This window comes from Felis catus, chromosome D4 (assembly GCF_018350175.1).
Source record: "Felis catus isolate Fca126 chromosome D4, F.catus_Fca126_mat1.0, whole genome shotgun sequence".
NCBI classification, from domain to species: domain Eukaryota; kingdom Metazoa; phylum Chordata; class Mammalia; order Carnivora; family Felidae; genus Felis; species Felis catus.
The window spans coordinates 44,021,352-44,039,201 of NC_058380.1; the positions used below are offsets into that span (position 1 = coordinate 44,021,352).

A 17,850-nucleotide genomic window follows, 5' to 3' on the forward strand; every position below is an offset into this window, starting at 1 on the left:
GCAAATAGTGTAGGGAAAACTGTAGGTATATGCAAAAGAATGAAACTAGATCACTTTCTTAACCATGCATGAAAATAAACTCAAAATGGATTAAGGACCTAAATGTGAGACTTGAAACCATAAAGATCCTAGAAGAGAGCATAGGCATAATTTCTCTTACATTGGCCATAGCAACATCTTTCTAGATAGGTCTCCTGAGACAAGAGAAACAAAAGTAAAAATAAGCTACTGGAACTACATCAGAATAAAAACTTTTTGTTTTTTATTGTTTCAAAGGAAACAACCAACAAAACTGATAGACAACATACTGAATGAGAGAAGATATTTGCAAATGACATCTGTTAAAGGGTTAGTATCCAAAATATATAAAGAACTTACACAACTCAACAGCAAAAAAAAACAAAAACAAAAAAAAGCCCCACAAATAATCCAATTTAAAAATAGGCAGAAGACATGAACAGACATATCTTTGAAGAAGACATACAGATGGCCAATAGGCACATGAAAAGATGCTCAGTATCACTCATCATCAGAGAGATGAAAATCAGAACCACAGGATTTCATCTCACACCTGTCAGAATGGCTAAAATCAAACACAAGAAACAAGTGTTGGTGAGGATGTGGAGATAAAGGACCTCTCTTGCACTGTTGGTGGGAATGTACACTGTACAGCCACTGTAGAAAACAGTATGGAGGTTCCTTGGAAAATTAAAAATAGAATTACCTTATAATCCAGTAATACCATTAGTGAGTTTTTACCTAAGGAGTACGAAAACACTAATTCAAAGGGATGTATGCACCCCTGTGTTCACTGCAGCAGTATTTAAGTAGCTAAATTATTGAAGCAGTCCCAAGTGTCCTTTGATAGATGAGTGGATAAAGAAGTGGTATGTGTGTGTGTGTGTGTGTGTGTATGTGTGTGTACACATTGTACACAGTGCAATGTTGTCCAGCCAGAAAAAGAATGAAATCCTGCCATTTGCAACAACATGATGCATCTAGATCATGATGGATCTAGAGTATAATGCTAAGCGAAATATGTCAGAGAAAGAACAAATACCATATAATTTCACTCATAATGTGGAATTTAAGAAACCAAACAAGTGAACAAAGGGGGAAAAAAAGAGACAAGCCAAAAAACTAGACTCTTATCTGTAGAGAACAAGCAGATGGTTATCAGAGTGGAGGTGGATGGGAGTATAGGTGAAATAGGTAGAGGAAATTAAGAGTTCACTTATCTTGATGAGCAACTGAGTAATATATGGAATTGCTGAATCACTTTATTGTACACCTGAAACGAATATAACATTGTATGTTATATTAAAAAAAAGTACTAGTCATAAAAGATGAATAATTGGACCTCACTGGAATAGAAAAAATTCTTCATAAAACGACAGCATTAAGAAGGTGAAAACGCAGCCACAGACTGGGAGAAAATAATGCAGTGTGTATATATATTCAACAACGGTCTCATACCCAGGGTATATAAAGAACTTCTGCATTATCAGCACGGAAGAGAAAGCTCTGTGGCTCAGCAGTTACACTCCTGAGCATGTCCCAAGGGAAGTGAGTGTATATAATTTCCAGAACACATGCATATGCTTTATTTTTAATAACCAATAATTCAAAACATGTGTAAAGCAGTAATAATGACATAAATGATAATTTAAAATAAAAAGATGGCAAGAAACAATATTAGGAAATAAAAAGTAAAACTATGAATATAGTAGAAATGTAAACATTAAAAACTCTCAGGAAATTTGATAAAATAGTTTATTGAAAAGTATAACTAACCAAAGCTGACTCTTGTGGGCTCAAACAGGACACATCTGTAGGCTGTAAGTTTAAAACCACTGCATTAATAATGAAGTTTAAGTATCCAGCATAGTGTCTGGAATGTAAGTAAAATATGCACTGAATGAATGCCAATACTATATTAACTGGGTTGCTTACAACTAAGGTAAGTCTTTAGCTAATAATTATTTACAGTTTATCTCATTGAAAGCAATAAATACAAATGAAGATTTTAAGATCTTCAAATGCGTAAGAGTCACTAAATTTACTTTGATTGAGGGCACCTGGGTGGCGTTGTGGATTAAGTGTCCAACTTCAGCTCAGGTCATGATCTCACGGTTTGTGAGTTTGAGCCCCGTGTCAGGCTTTGTGCTGACAGCTCGGATCCTGAAGCCTGCTTTAGATTTTGTGTCTCCTTCTCCCTCTGACCCTGCCCTGATCGTGCTCTGTCTCTCTCTGTCTCAAGAAACGTTAAAAAATAATAATAAATAAATGTTAAAAAAAATAAATTTACTGTGATTGGTAGAAAACAACAAGGCCTCATTGAGAAGCCTTTGTCATATTGTTTGTAAAAAAAAAAAAAAAAAAATCTGAGATCATTGGGGCTCCTGGGTGGCTCAGTTGGTTAAGCATCTGACTCTTGATTTGGGCTGAGGTCACGATTTCACAGTTCGTGGATTCCAGCCCTGCATCAGGCTCTGCTCTGTGTCAGAATTCTTGGAATTCTCTTTCCCTCTCTCTCTGCCCCTACCCCATTTGTTTTCTCTCTAAATAAATAAATAAATAAACTTAAAAAAAAATCTGAGATCATTGAAATAATTGTATCTGGGAGTGTTGTATTTGTAAAGATAAGGGTTAATGCAGTACACACACACTGTATGTGTAGTGATGTGCGTGTATATATATGTGTGTGTGTGTCTGTGTATATATATATATGTATGTGTGTGCATTCACATATATATACATATATGTATACACATATACATACACATATACATGGCTATTTATACATATAGTGACTAAATAGTTATAAGATTTATAAAAGAAAAGTATCACTGTTTCCAGAACTTTTTCATTACCTTAAACAGCAGCTTCCTCCACCTTTACCCCTGATTCCTGGTAATCTCTACTCTAATTTCTATGAATTTGCCTGGTTTAGGTAGCTCATATAAATGGAATCATATAATATTTGTCCTTTTGTGTCTGGCTTATTTCACTTAGTATAATATTTCTGAGGTTCATCCATGTTGCAGTATCAGAATTTCATTCCTTTTTAAGGATGAATAACATTCCATCACGTGTATATATCATGTTTTATCCATTCATCTGTTGGTGGACAGTGGGTTGTTTTCACCATTTGGCTATTGTGAATAATGCTGCTATGAACATTGGTGTGCAAGTATCTGTTTGAGTCCCGGCTTTCAATTCTTTTGGGTACATTCTTACTAGTTGAATTGCTGGATTATATGGTAATTCTTTTTTAAATTTTGCAGAAGTCACCAAACTGTTTTCCACAGCAGCTGTGCCATTTTATATTCCCATCAGCAGTATTTGAGATTTTTCTTATCATATGTCATATGCCCTCTAAACTAGTGTTTCTTTTGTATTGAGAGATAAAGAGAAATTTTTAAAAGCAAACTCAAATCTTGTAATGGAATTCTGTTTTACTCTGTAGGTATATGGAGCTGCCATCCAGTTTTATGAACCTTATTCTCGGGAACTTCTGACAGAGAAACAGCTTATGCAGCTGGGCCTCTTGACCCCCGTGGAGAGAAAAGTAGTCTCCAAATCCATCAATTCAAACAAATGCATTTGTTTACTCTCACACTGGCCTTTTTTTGAAGCTTTTAGAAAATTTCTCATGTTTATCTACAAACTTTCTGTGTCTGGACCACATCCTCTTCCCATTGAAAAGTATGTATGATGATTAGAAAGATGTCTGGTAGAAAAGCTGGTTGTATATGTGTACATTTCATTGTTTACCTGACTTAAGCAAAAAAGTTGAAAGGGAAGAAGAGTCACAGTCACCTTACTTTTTACTTGTTCCCTTCTGAGTCATTGATTTTAAAACTGAGGAGTGGTAGTTAGAATGATCAAATAATAATCTTTTGAAGATTCAGCTGAGGAGGAACTCATTATACAGTGTATTGTCTGTGTTCTTCCTATTTATTCTCTAATAACGAAGAGAAAAATAACTATTGACACACACACACATACACGCGCGCACACACACACACACACACACACACACACACACACACCCAAACCATATAAATGGCATTCCAGGTTCTAACTATAAAGCATCTCAAAACTGATATAGAAATTAAGAAATTAAGAAGGGTGAGTTAATTGATGCCAGAAGTGAGGTTTGGGTTTTAGTATTGAGAGACTGTCCTTATTTTCCACTTGATTTGTAATTCCCTTTGTCATGGAAATCTGTTGTAAGCAAGAAGAATATATGTGGAGCTGCTGCCTTTTAAAAACCACATTTTGGGGCGCCTGACTGGCTCAGTTGGTAGAGCATCCTACTCTTGATCTGGGGGTCACGGGCTCAAGACCCACACTGAATGTAGAGATTATTTAAAAAAAAAAACAACATCTTTGCAGACTTCTAATGGCACACTGGCTTTTGTTGATTGTAGTAAATGCTTTATTTATCTTCCTAACAAACCTGGGCATGTTCGGAGCTTGGTGGAAATGTATTATAGTGAGCATAAACATGGATTTTTCATACAATTTCAGAAATTTCACATTACAGCAGAAAGAATATCAGCGAAGGATACTAGGTAGTAGAAGGGTAGGGCGGTTCTCTATAGGTTTTAAAATAATGCTGCTCAAAAAGCATCTTAAGAAAGTAGTAAAGTACTGTGCTTAAACTTACCACAATTTGGTGTAGAAATATGGGTTCAGCTTTCATGCTATACTCTTGGAATGCCAAACTAATAGTTCATAGTTCTAGGTTTAACTTTTAGCTTTCAGATTAACTTAAAATTGTTTGAAATAAAACTTAATGTTAGGGACAAGTTAGCATCCTTTTGAAAAATTGAGGTTCTATGAATAGTTTGAGGAAATAAAATCAGGGTATGTGATCAATATTTTTTTCTCAGTTGCATGTTAGTGGCTCCTAAGAGCTCAAAGCTTTGAAGAAACTTAAGCATTATTTGTAGGTGGAGAAATAGAGAGGCAAGTGGTTTGCTCAGAGTTACAGTAAAAGAACTATATTGACTAAATTACTATTTAATTAATATTAATTACTTATTAGGATTAAATTGTATTGTATCACAATTGCTCACCGTACTGGCACTGGTATCAGAACAATAAAAATAAGCTTCTTTCATGACAAGTATATTTGTGTTACTCTTATTTTCCTTGCAATATTAAGGTATATTAATATGGACTTTTAATCAGGAAATACATTGTACATTTCAAAAGTTTAGTGGGATGAGTACATTTATTTGCGCTAAGGATATTTATTTAGCATAAGTTTTAGGTCAGTGGCTTTGTCAGATCTAGGATGATATATCTAATAATATATTTAATATACTTAGAATTTGTTAAAATCTAAGCATTTTAGAAAAGTAATTATGATCTGTATTTCACCTTTTTTTTCAGGCATATTTCACACTTTATGCAAAACATCCCTTTTCCTTCAGCACAAAGACCAAGAATCCTTGTACAGGTAATCAGAACAAGTCCATTGGAGGAAGATCTGCATTATGTTCATTCTCGTCATTGCAGAGTCAATTCTGTGGCCCCTTGAGTTTGAGGCAGAGCAACATGTGTTCATAAAGGCCTGGAATCTCCTGTATTTTATATTTTATCTGGGTGCACACAATTGGCATAATTATAATCTTTGATTCATGACATTATCACCATTGGCCTGTGCATGCCATTTATATAGCTGATTTTAATAATGTAATTAAAATAGAGCAACTAATGAATATTAAATATAAAGTGATTTGTGGTTGGAGGGAAAAAGTGAAATAGTCTGTAGTGGTCTTCACATTTTCTATGTTAAATGACCAGTTTCTTTTTATTTCCAATCAGTGGCAGACCTATATAAGTATACAGCTTGTTCCATTTACACCTTACCATGTGAGACCAGTGTAGACATGAACATGTCTGTACCCTGTCCAGAGACATGAGTCCTCTGATCACATACTTGGATGTGGGAGCAGCGTCTTATTGCCGTAAAAGCTTCTAAATGGCTTGCTCTCCATTTATATACTATCTTTTCCTGGGCCAATTAACAGTTTGCAGACTGACACTTTGAGTATCATTGATACTTAGAGGCAAGCTATTGTAAAATTTTTTCTAAGATGTTATCAACTTTATGTGTGATATGGTGGCGTTAAGTCAAATATTGTTGATCTTGAATGTACTTCAGTTCAGCAAGTATATACTTCAGTTCAGAAAGTATTAATATATAGTAATCAAGCCAAATGCTTACCAGTCTGTAGAGTAAATAAACTTCAAGCTTTTAAAAAGCAATTATTCTGTAATTTAAAGATAACTATTATAAATAATTAACTGAATCCAAATTCAGTTGAATTAACCATTTAATTTAAAAGACCTAATAAAATAATACCTCTGAGTAAATACAGCTATTGTTTAATAGCTTACTACATTTCCAAAACTATGTCAGTCTGCCTATTAAACTATTTTCTGTTTTACCTGATGTAAATATTTAGGTTTCAAGATTGGCTTGAAGATTAACTTTCAGATTAATTCATCTTTTTTTTTTTTTTTTTCAAGATTGGCTTGAAGATTAACTTTCAGATTAATTCATCTTTTTTTTTTTTTTTTTAAGCTTTCAGTCCATGATGCATTAATATTATCACAGCCAGTTTCTACACCTTTACCATTAAGGTAATTATTAATGGTATCTAAAATGATATATTCATTCACTTGGAGCAGAATGCTTGAAAATATTTTAATAAAGTTAAGTGTTATCTTTTACATTAGTATAGCCTTCATATTTCTATCTTTGATAGCTGGGTGGATGGTGGGCCATTCACCATTTTAAAAATGGAATATTTAAGAGAGTTGCAAGATTGGGTGTGGGGAATAGCTCCCTCTTCCCCATCCCCTCTATCCAGTTTGTAGCTAAATATTCAAAGTGAACTGATTTTATCCTCCCCAAATGTCTCGAATCTCTTATGTTCTGTTTATCTACATCAGAAGTCCAGGATAGCATGATCTCTCACCTGGACAACTTCATTATTAACCTTTTAACTGGTATCCTGTTCTTCCTTCATTTCTTTATCCACACTGCAGCCATGTGTTCTTTTGAGAATGTAAATATAATTTGTGTCATTTCTATTTTGACATAATCTTTTGGCCCTTCCCTACTATGCTTTAGTCACAATAGGTGTATTTCAATTTTGCGGACATCACGGTAGCTTTTTCTTGCCTCATTGCCTTTGCATGTGTTGGCTTCTCCCCAGCCCCACCTCCAAATGGTAGTTCTTTGGGAAAATCTTCCCTGATAAACTCTCCTCTCATTACTAAAGGTTGAGACTGAAACATTGTTAGACTAGCTCAATAAATTTGCTACTTCTCAGTGATAACTACATCAGGACTTGAAATTAACATTAGACTCTCAGTCTGTTAATATTTAGGAAATAGTTTATAAGCAAATCTTAACATATTTTAGCAAAATAGTTCATCATCTTTTTTTCTTTTCTCCTAGTGGAGCCAACTTTAGCACCTTGTTAATGAATCTGGGTCCTGAGAATTGTGCAACACTGCTGCTCTTTGTTTTACTTGAGAGTAAGATTCTGCTACATTCTCTTAGGCCAGCTGTGTTGACTGGAGTAGCTGAAGCTGTCGTAGCTGTAAGTATAGAATTTTCCTTATAGTACAGGATTACTGGTGGGACATTTTTACTCTAAAGGGAAATTTCCTTCAATGAAGACAACTTTGAAATTACCAGTAAAAGTTTAACATAAATACAATAGAGCGGCAAAGAGAAATAGTAAGTATAAAGAAAGAAAGTGATTTCTGTTTGAGACAAAATTTTAATATCTGATTTTTCATATATTTGAGTGGTTCAGAGAATCTATATGATTATAGAATAGTAAACTTGTGAATGAAGCTTATTGTATTAAATGAGAGGCTGTGATCAATTTCATCTGCCCCAAAATTATGCAAATGAATTGCACATTTAATTACTCTCAGTTTTAACTTTTAATCACTGTGAGCCAATAACATAGGAAATTCTAAGTGATTGTGAAATAGGATAACGTACTAATGCTTAGCTATTAGGTAAAACATAAATAAAATTAAATCGAGTCCTCTGTGTTTTGATGGCTTCCCATTACAATTAAAGGTCTGATCATATAGGCTTTATAGATCATAGTGTAGAATTTTGGGTGATCCATTTCCCCAAATTTATTTTCCATTACATATTTAATTTAAAATAGTTGACTGTCCTGTCTTCCATTTTAAGAATGTAACTCTCATGGAATAAATACCTAGTCTCTTTATTATCCTTGTGTCCTCAGCACTTACCACAGCTAAATAACAAGGAATAAGCATCCAATAAACACCTGTTAAATCAGCCAATGAGGTATGTCTCTGAGACCTTCATCTGGTCAGAGAAATGCTACTAGGACTGAAAAACATAGTAACCATGTGAGATAGTTTATAGGGGGCATACATCCTCATTGCATATTAATTTTCCAAACCTCCACAGTTGCATATGAAAGCAAAAGCCATTATAACATGAAAATATTTGTTAATAAACTGACCAGTTTTATGAAGTTCCCACTGCTTCTCATAAAACATTAGTGTTTATTTACGTTCCTTTGTCAGAATCTTTGTGGCCCAGTCTCTTGATTGATTTCAGCAATACAGTGCAAGAACAGGTGGAAAAATTGTAATGTGAAATTGGAATTGTTATGCAAAATGCAAGATTGCATGAAATTTGTGTAAGTGATGTTGGAGAACTGCCTGAAATGCCTGCAAAACCATTAAAGAGAAAATGGAAAGGAGTGATGACAGGATAAATTCTTCAAAAGGAGAATGAATATCAAAGAATTAATGGAGCTCCATTTGTAAAAATGCCCCTATTTATGATTGAGCTGTAAAAGGTCAAAGGTGAATACAAGGGTGTCACATTTTGCTGTTAGATAGTTTTGTTGTAAAAAAATTTTTTTTTAATTTTTTTAACATTTATTTATTTTTGAGACAGAGAGAGAGCATGAACAGGGGAGGGTCAGAGAAAGAGGGAGACAGAATCTGACATAGGCTCCAGGCTCTGAGCTGTCAGCACAGAGCTCGACGCGGGGCTCGAACCCACGGACCATGAAATCATGACCTGAGCCAAAGTCGGACGCTTAACCGACTGAGCCACCAAGGCATCCCTAAAAATTTTTTACATAGTTGCAGGTGTAACATATGTTGAATAGAACATGTTTTTACTGAATGTGTCTGAAGTCCTTGCAAGGTCCTGTGGGAGTGGCTCTCTCTGGCTGCTCTCTGATCTCATTTCCTGCTACTCTGCCCCCTTGCTTACTCTGCTTGAGCAAGTAGCTACTCCTGAAGCATGTTAGGCAGGCCCATAACTTAAGGACTTTGCTCTAGCCGTTCCTTCTCTTGAAAGCACCCTTCTCCTAGATGTCCCATTGGCTGACTCCCATACCTTCTTCAGGTTTAGGCTCAGTTGTCATTTTCTTAATAAGGTCTAACTTGTTTGACCTATTTAATGATATAACCTACTCTCCTCTTATCTATTATGAACTCTAATGCCCTTAAGTTGGCTTTACTTTTTCTTTTTCCATAGCACTTAGCACTTCCTGATATGGGATATATATACTTTTTTATTTTGTCCTCTGTTGATTTTCTGTCTCTTTCTGCTAGACCAAGTGGTGGCAAACTGTGGCCCACTGGTCAAATCCTGCTTGCAACCTGTCTTTGTAAATAAAGTTTTACCGGAACATAGGCCATTTATTTACACAATGCCCATGGCTGCTTTCATGCATGGAGACAAAGTTAAATATTTATGAGAGCCCATATGGCTCACAAGGCCTAAAATATTTCCTATCTTTCTTGTACAGAAAAAGTTTGCTGACTTTTTTTCTACACCATAAGCCTCACGAGGGCAGCACTCTTTGTTTTACTCACTGTTCTAGCCCCATCGAGAACAGTGCTTGGCTCAAACTAAGTGCTGGAATATTTGATAAGTAAATAAATGGTTGAAGATAAAATCCTAATTCTAAATAACTATCTGGAATAACTGGCAGATATAATAAACGCTATAGGCATTTCTCTGGGGTGAGTGATAAGTGGATAAGGTATATAGCAAGGATTTTTATAGTAGAGGAAAAATTTTATCATCAGTGATTAGAATTTTCATATTAGCTGGTAATTAAAATTTTAATCTTTTTTTTTAACTTATTGAAACTTTTTTTTTTTTAATTTTTTTTTGTAACGTTTATTTATTTTTGAGACAGAGAGAGACAGAGCATGAACGGGGGAGGGGCAGAGAGAGGGGGAGATGCAGAATTGGAAGCAGGCTCCAGGCTCTGAGCCATCAGCCCAGAGCCCGACGCGGGGCTCGAACTCACGGACCTCAAGATCGTGACCTGAGCTGAAGCCGGACACTTAACAGACTGAGCCACTCAGGCGCCCCGAAACTTTTTTTTTAAAGCACATATGATACAATTAAAGTATAGCTTTGTAAAAAGCTGATAGATTCTTAAGATATGTTTTATATTGACTGGTATTTTTTTTTCAACGTTTTTATTTTTGGCACAGAGAGAGACAGAGCATGAACGGGGGAGGGGCAGAGAGGGAGGGAGACACAGAATCAGAAACAGGCTCCAGGCTCCGAGCCATCAGCCCAGAGCCTGACGCGGGGCTCGAACTCCTGGACCGTGAGATCGTGACCTGGCTGAAGTCGGACACTTAACCGACTGCGCCACCCAGGCGCCCCTTGACTGGTATTTTTTTAAGATGCCAAGCTTCATGGAAGTTGAATCATTTTGTGTTTGAGTAGGAAATTTTTTTGTTGAAATTTTCAGCTGACTATTGCCATTTTCAAGAGAATCAATTTAATTTTTTTTCAGTCCTTGGAGCGTTTAGTTGGATTTTAGTCAAAGGTTATTTTGAAAATTAGTCGATGGATGAAATGCACAAGAGTTAAAGATCATGAGTTTGTTTTGTAAGTTTTGGGGACAGTTTTCTCTCTCTGTTTTGACTTTTTCCAAAAAAATGTTGGATGTGGGTTTTGTATGGCATCAGAAGAATTAACATGCAAAGAGCTGTTAGCATTTTTATTGTGCTTGTGATAATTGTCATGTGTGAGAATTTAATCACATTGGTTCATGGTATTGCTTAGTAATATTTTATAGTCATTTGGTTTTTGGAATGAAGTATAAGATAAAAGAAACTAGATTGTACTGCTTTTAATGGTCACTTTCAGTAATATTAATTACATACCTTTTGTTGCAAATTTCAAATTTGGTTAATTTTTTAACGCTTTTTTCCCAGATGATCTTTCCATTTCAGTGGCAGTGCCCGTACATTCCCCTTTGTCCTCTGTCACTGGCGGCAGTGCTTAGTGCACCTTTACCATTTATAGTTGGAGTTGACTCCAGGTATTTTGATCTTCATGACCCACCACAAGATGTTGTTTGCATTGACTTGGATACAAACATGTTATATGTGTAAGTTGATTCTTTTTATATTCTCTCCCATTTGTATCCCCACCCCCCACCATATGTAGTTGTTGCAGCTCTTTGAAAACATCTAGAAACATGGTATTTTTAAGATTGATAATAAATTCTCACATTTAGTACAATGATTCTCAGTGAAGGCAGGTATCAGAATCCTGGAAAGTTTGAAAAAGAACATGTTCAACATTATAATATTTTGAAAACAGTGTTGGCAGAAAAGATGGATTTGAAAAAAAAGGGATAAACAATGCTTTCAGGGCTCAAGAGATGATATGCTTTCTAGCTTTAATTCAAAATCCTTCTGTAAGCTTTTAAAAAATGACTTTAGTCAGAATATAGGATAATATTAGGCTGTTTCCTTAGTGGTCAAGATTTGAATTTTTTAAGGATCTATTTTATTGAGGAGAAATCGATTTTTTTTTAAATGTTTATTTTTGAGAGAGAGAGACAGAGCACAAGTCGGGGAGGGGCAGAGACACACACACACACACACACACACACACACACACACACACACACACACACACACACAGAATCCGAAGCAGGCTCCAGGCTCTGAGCTATTAGCGCAAAGCCCGAAACAGGGCTCGAACTCATGAACTGTGAGATCATGACCTGAGCTGAAGTTGGTCACTCAGCCAACTGTGAATTATACTACATAGATCTTTTTACATTTTTTTAATAGACTTGGCAGTTTTCTCCATAAAGACTATGCACGCCTTTTGTTAGACTTATTAATTCCTAAGTACGGTGTGTTTTTTCTTGCCACTATAAATGGTATTTTAAATTACATTTTCTGTTAGTTGCTGCAGTATAGAAATGCTGTTGGTTTTCATGTAGTAGTCTGCCTCACAGCAGCTTAATTGAATTCTCTTTTGTCTGTAGATTCTCTTCAGTTTTCTGGCTGTAAACAGTCACATCATGTACAATCCTTACATATTTTTGTTTATTGTATTTTTTTTGAGAGAGCGAGCAATTGTGAGTGGAGGAGGGGCAGAGGGAGCAGAAGAGAGAGAATCTGAAGCAGGCTCCATCTTCAGGGCAGATAGAACCCAATGCTGGGCTGGATCTCGTGACCGTGAGATCATGACCTGAGCCGAAATCAAGAGTTGGACACTTAACAGACTGAGCCATCTAGGCGCTCCAGTCCTTACATATTTTTAAATTTGTCTTAATTCTCTGGCTAGGATCCTAACGTAGTATTGAATAGAAGTAGTCATAGCTGGTATCTTGTCTCCTTCCTAATTTTAAAAGGAATGCTTTGAGCACTTCGTTATTATTATGATTACTGCTTTAAGCAAGAATTGACATCTGGCCCATGGCCTGTTTGTGTAACTAAAATTACAAAATTCACTCATTTACATATTCTGTGGGGCTGCTTTCATGCTGTAATGATACATTTGAGAAGTTGTGACAGAGGCCCTGTGGTCCTCAAAACACAATATTTAATAACTGACCTTTTATAGAAAAGGTTTGCTAGTCCCATTCTAGGGTTTTGATAGCTTAATAATAAATGAAGGAACTTACACCTTCCACTTGTACATAATGATTAAAAAAAAAACTTTTAAGTAGGTGTTGAATTTTATAACACTTTTGTATAAATTTTGAGATATGCATTGTTTCTCCTTTATTTTCTGTGTGGTAAATTACATTGTAAATCAATCAATAATGAAGAATCCTTACATTCCTGAAATAAACATCATCTTATATTTTTACATCCTAGCAGATTAAATTTTCTAAGAATTTAAAATGTTTGCATTGTTGTTCATAAATTGCATTGTTGTTCATTGATGTATAGCCTTTTATCTTTGTGGAGTTTTAAATGATTCTTATTTCTATTAAAATATTTTCAGTCCTGCATTATTTAAAAGTGTTCTTTTGGGGGTGCTGGAGTGGCTCAGTCGGTTGGGTGTCTGAATCTTGATTTTAGGGTCATGATCTCATGGTTCTTGGGAGTGAGCAGTGTGGAGCCTGCTTGGGATTCTCCCTCTCTCCTTCTCTTCTTCTCTCCCTCTCCCTCCCTCTCCCTGTCTCCCTTCCTCTCTCTCCCTTTCTCCCCATCTCTCCCCCTCTCTCCCTCTCTCTCCCTCTCTTCCCCTCTCTTCCATCTCCCTCTCCCACCTCCCCCTCTCCTTCTCCTTCTCCTTCTTCTCCTTCTCCCTCTCCCTCTCCCTCTCCCTCTCCCTCTCCCTCTCCCTCTGTCCTTCCCCTGCTTGTTCCGTCTCTCTTTCTCTCTCTCAAAATAAGTAAATAAATAAACATGAAAAAAAATAGAAAGTGTTCTTTTAAACTTCCAAGGTTTTTTTCCTTAAATGCTAACTAGTTGAATTGTAGTCAGAATATGTTTTATATATTATTCTCTGATGTTTGTTGAGATTTGCTTCTAGTAGGTAGTTTGAGGTATCAATTAAGTTTGTCACTTAAAATATTATAATTCTAAAACGTAACTTTTGAAGCAAGACTTCAGTCTTGAATTCATAACTCCAGCCTTTTCTGAAAATCTGTGTTAGAGCATTAGGGTGACACCAAATCTGCATAAGGTTGGTTGAAATGTAAAGAAAATATCCGCGAGGGAGGAGAAGCTAAAATGGCAGAGTATTGGGGGCCCCTGTGGTTGCCTCATCCCTTGTACACAGCTAGATAAATACCAAATCATTCTCCACACACAGGAAATTGATCTGAGGACTGAGAGAACAAACTGCACAACTAGAGGGAGAAAAGAGGCCACATCGTGGAAGCTAATTAGGATATAAATAAAAACTTAAAACAAAGAGCTTCCTTGAAAACCACTTATTTAGACCATCTGTGTCAATTGTAATTTGAGCAAAAATATCCTTTCCATTTTCTTTTTTAGTTTGATATAAGAATTTTGCTAAATAAAAAGAGATTATAACAGATTTTATTATGTTTTTATTTAATAGATCAGATGAAAAGAAGAACATGAATTGGAAGCAGCTTCCCAAAAAGCCATGCAAAAATCTGCTTAGTACCTTAAAGAAGTTGTATCCCCAGCTATCTTCAGGTGAATGTGAGGAAAAAGGAGTATTTTTAATGAAAGAACATATATGAGAATATTCATAAATTTAAGTAAAATTCTGCTCTGCTTAAAAGGAATCTCATTACAAAACAAAATTTCAGTACTAAGATATTAATATTTTGGTTCATGATTTTTGAGCATGTTATGTCCTGTCTGCTTGAGTCTCCCTGTTAGCACCTGCCAACTATCCTTTACACGAATGGAGAGAGGAATTTCAGGAAGTCATGAGTTTTATTTTGACGGTTTTCTTAATTATTTAATCAGTACTTGTATTAGATATAAAATGCTATTTTCTCTTCATTTGTCAGTTCACCGAAAAACTCAGGAAAGTTCAGCAATTGAGATGACTCCGATTGAAGCAGATTTCTCTTGGCAAAAAAAGATGACACAACTTGAAATGGAAATTCAAGAGGCATTTTTGCGTTTTATGGCATCCATTTTAAAAGGATATAGAACATATCTCAGACCGATCACAGAGGCTCCTTCAAATAAAGCCACAGCTGTTGATTCATTGTTTGACAGACAGGGTGAGTGGCATTGAAAATATAATTACTTTTTATTGAAATGAAAAATATTTTTTATTTGGTATTGCTCGCCAAAATATTCACGATGCAAGTTCTTAGAAATGTATACTAAGATACAATAAATTTCTTTGTATTTGTCATCTAGCTCTATGAAGAATTTCTTTTAAATTTTTCCCCCATTTTTCCCTGAGAAATCTGAAACTGGAGATCTTTAATTATCTTTAATTTAAAGATTTAATTAATTTAAAATTTAATTAATTTAAAAAATCTTTAATTATGAAAAGTCAAAGATGTTGCTTATGTTTATGTATAGTCAGTTATCTTAGTCGAACAAACCTGATGATTTAGTTTAGGTGGTTCCTCTTGCATAATTCTTCAATTTATATATTCTTGGGTTTATAGTATTATCTAACGATTAGTTTTTAAATTTTTTTTTTAACATTTATTTATTTTTGAGACAGAGAGAGACAGAGCATGAGCAGGGGAGGGGCAGAGAGAGAGGGAGACACAGAATTTGAAACAGGACCAGGCTCTGAGCTGTCAGCACAGAGCCCGACGTGGGGCTCGAACTCACGGACTGTGATACCATGACCTGAGCCGAGGTTGGACGCATAACCGACTGAGCCACCCAGGCGCCCCATAACGACTGGTTTTTATAATGAGGTCACCAGTTTTTAAAGTTTTTGAAAAATAGAGTCTTGCTTCAGGGGAAAATACTATACTCCTCTTGTTTTAGTATTTGTTATTTTAGGGAATTGTAAAGATTTTTGTTATTCAACTGCTCTTAAATGTAGTAGCAGCCTTACAGATATGTTAATACTCATATGAAAGTTATTTTATATTTTTGAACTTTTACCCAGCAGTGACTTTATTTTATTTTTATTATTACTATTATTATTTTTTTAATGTTTATTTTTGAGACAGAGAGAGTGAGCGAGCATGAATGGGGAGGGGTAGAGAGATAGGGAGACAGAGGATCTGAAACAGGCTCTGTGCTGACAGCAGTGAGCCTGATGTGGGGCTCGAACCCATGAACTGTGGGATCACGACCTGAGCCAAAGTCAGATGCTCAACTGACTGAGCCACCCAGGTGCCCCTACTCAGCAGTTACTTTAAAAAAAAAAAATTCTATTTTTCCAGTCATCTTTTGTCTTTTATCATCTCTGCTTCAGGATAACCTTTCAAATATTTAGTCACCACTTACCAAGTCAGACTAGTTATAATGTAGGGATATAAAGAATATTAAAATCTAGCTCTATGGGATAGTAAATGGAAAATAATCTAAAATACTTTTAAAAATAGAACATGTACTCAAGAGAACAGATTTTACACAATAATTCAGTGAGAATTTCCCAAATATATAAAAAGGGAACATTCTTACAGATGAATATTTTGTAAGACTTCATGGAAGAGGAGCATGACTTAGAAGAATGAGTAGAATTTAGATAAATGGAGATGAGCAGGAAAGGGTTTCTAAAAAACAATATTCATTAAAAGTCAAATTGGAATAAAATTTCTTCTTTGCTATTAATTAAGCCTTCCTTTTTTTTTTTAAATGTTTATTTTATTTTGAGAGAGTGAGAGAGCACATGAGAGCAGGGGAGAAGCAGAGAGAGGAGAGAGAATCCCAAGCAGGCTCCACGTTGTTAGCACAGAGCCTGATGTGGGGCTTGAGCCTGATGTGGGGCTCGATCCCATGAATTGCAAAACCATGGCCTGAGCTGAAATCAAGAGTCGGACACTTAACTGACTGAGCCACCCAGACGCTCCTTTATTAAGCCTTTCTGAGGTTCTGTTTTTTCATTAATAAAATGGGGATGATACCTACTTCATGCGTGGTTATGAAGATTAAACATATGTGAAGCAACTAGTAAAATTACAGTACTCAACAGCTAGTATCATTGATGGTAATAACAGAATGGAAGAAACCTCAAGAACAAATGTAAAAGGCATGTATATTAGTTTGCCATGGCTGCCATAACCAAGTACCATAGATTGGGTGGTTTAAACAAACAGAAATTTATTTTATCACAATTCTAAGGGCTAAAAGTCCAAGATCAGTGTGTTGGCAGGATTGGTTTTCTCTGAGGCCTCTTTCTTTGGCTTGTAAAGATGGCCGTCTTCTCCCTGTGTCTTCACATGGTCTTCCTTTTGGGTGAATCTGTGTCTATATTTCCTCTTCTTATAAGTACATTAGTCATTGGGTTAGAGCCCATGTCTAATTTCTTCATTTTGACTTAATTACTTCTTTAAAGACCCTATTTACAAACACAGTAACATTTAAAAATACTGAGGATTAGGACCTCAACATAAGAATTTGGAGGGGGGTACAATATAAGAATTATAGGGTTTAGCCCATAACAGCTTATTTGGTACAGTTTGACTAAAGTGAAGAGCTTTAGAGGTATTGTGAAGGATAAGGCTAAAAATAAGATTAGAGCTCAGATTATGGATGGTCTTAAATGCCAGTAAGAATATGGAATTTGTAATAGGCAGTAGTGGGCCACTAATTCATTCATGTTCTCCCTCCCTTCCTCTCCCTTTCTCTCTCTCCCTCTCCCTCCCCCTCCCCCTCCCTCCCTGTCTCTCCCTCTCCCTCTCCCTCTCCCTCTCCCTCTCAGTGGGAGGGTGGCCTTACTAATAGAATTTAGAAAGATATTTAGTTAGTGTCTGATGCCTAAGGCTTTTGTTGTCAACAGGATGATATTTAGTGTCCTGAGGGCTATAGCCATTAGACTATAACACAAATACTAATTACATTTTACTAAGTGTGATGTGAAGGAACATATTGGTTATAGTGAGAGTGCTAAGTCAG

At 35.8% G+C, this 17,850-nt stretch overlaps 1 protein-coding gene across 9 annotated transcripts in view; it reads left to right on the top strand.

Annotated features, from left to right (window-relative positions):
• The window catches only part of DENND4C (DENN domain containing 4C), a 122,674-nt gene that overhangs the window by 53,971 nt on the left and 50,853 nt on the right, over positions 1-17,850 (top strand). For 6 of the 9 annotated variants that reach the window (XM_019816032.3, XM_045043222.1, XM_045043221.1 and 3 more), the window contains 7 exons: positions 3,470-3,708; positions 5,407-5,473; positions 6,605-6,663; positions 7,487-7,631; positions 11,290-11,465; positions 14,396-14,502; positions 14,820-15,038. In XM_019816032.3, coding sequence (XP_019671591.2) covers positions 3,470-3,708; positions 5,407-5,473; positions 6,605-6,663; positions 7,487-7,631; positions 11,290-11,465; positions 14,396-14,502; positions 14,820-15,038 — 1,012 coding nt within the window. The remainder of the gene's footprint in view (positions 1-3,469; positions 3,709-5,406; positions 5,474-6,604; positions 6,664-7,486; positions 7,632-11,289; positions 11,466-14,395; positions 14,503-14,819; positions 15,039-17,850) is intronic. The other 3 variants (XM_019816033.3, XM_045043223.1, XM_003995496.6) reach the window with 1 other exon arrangement.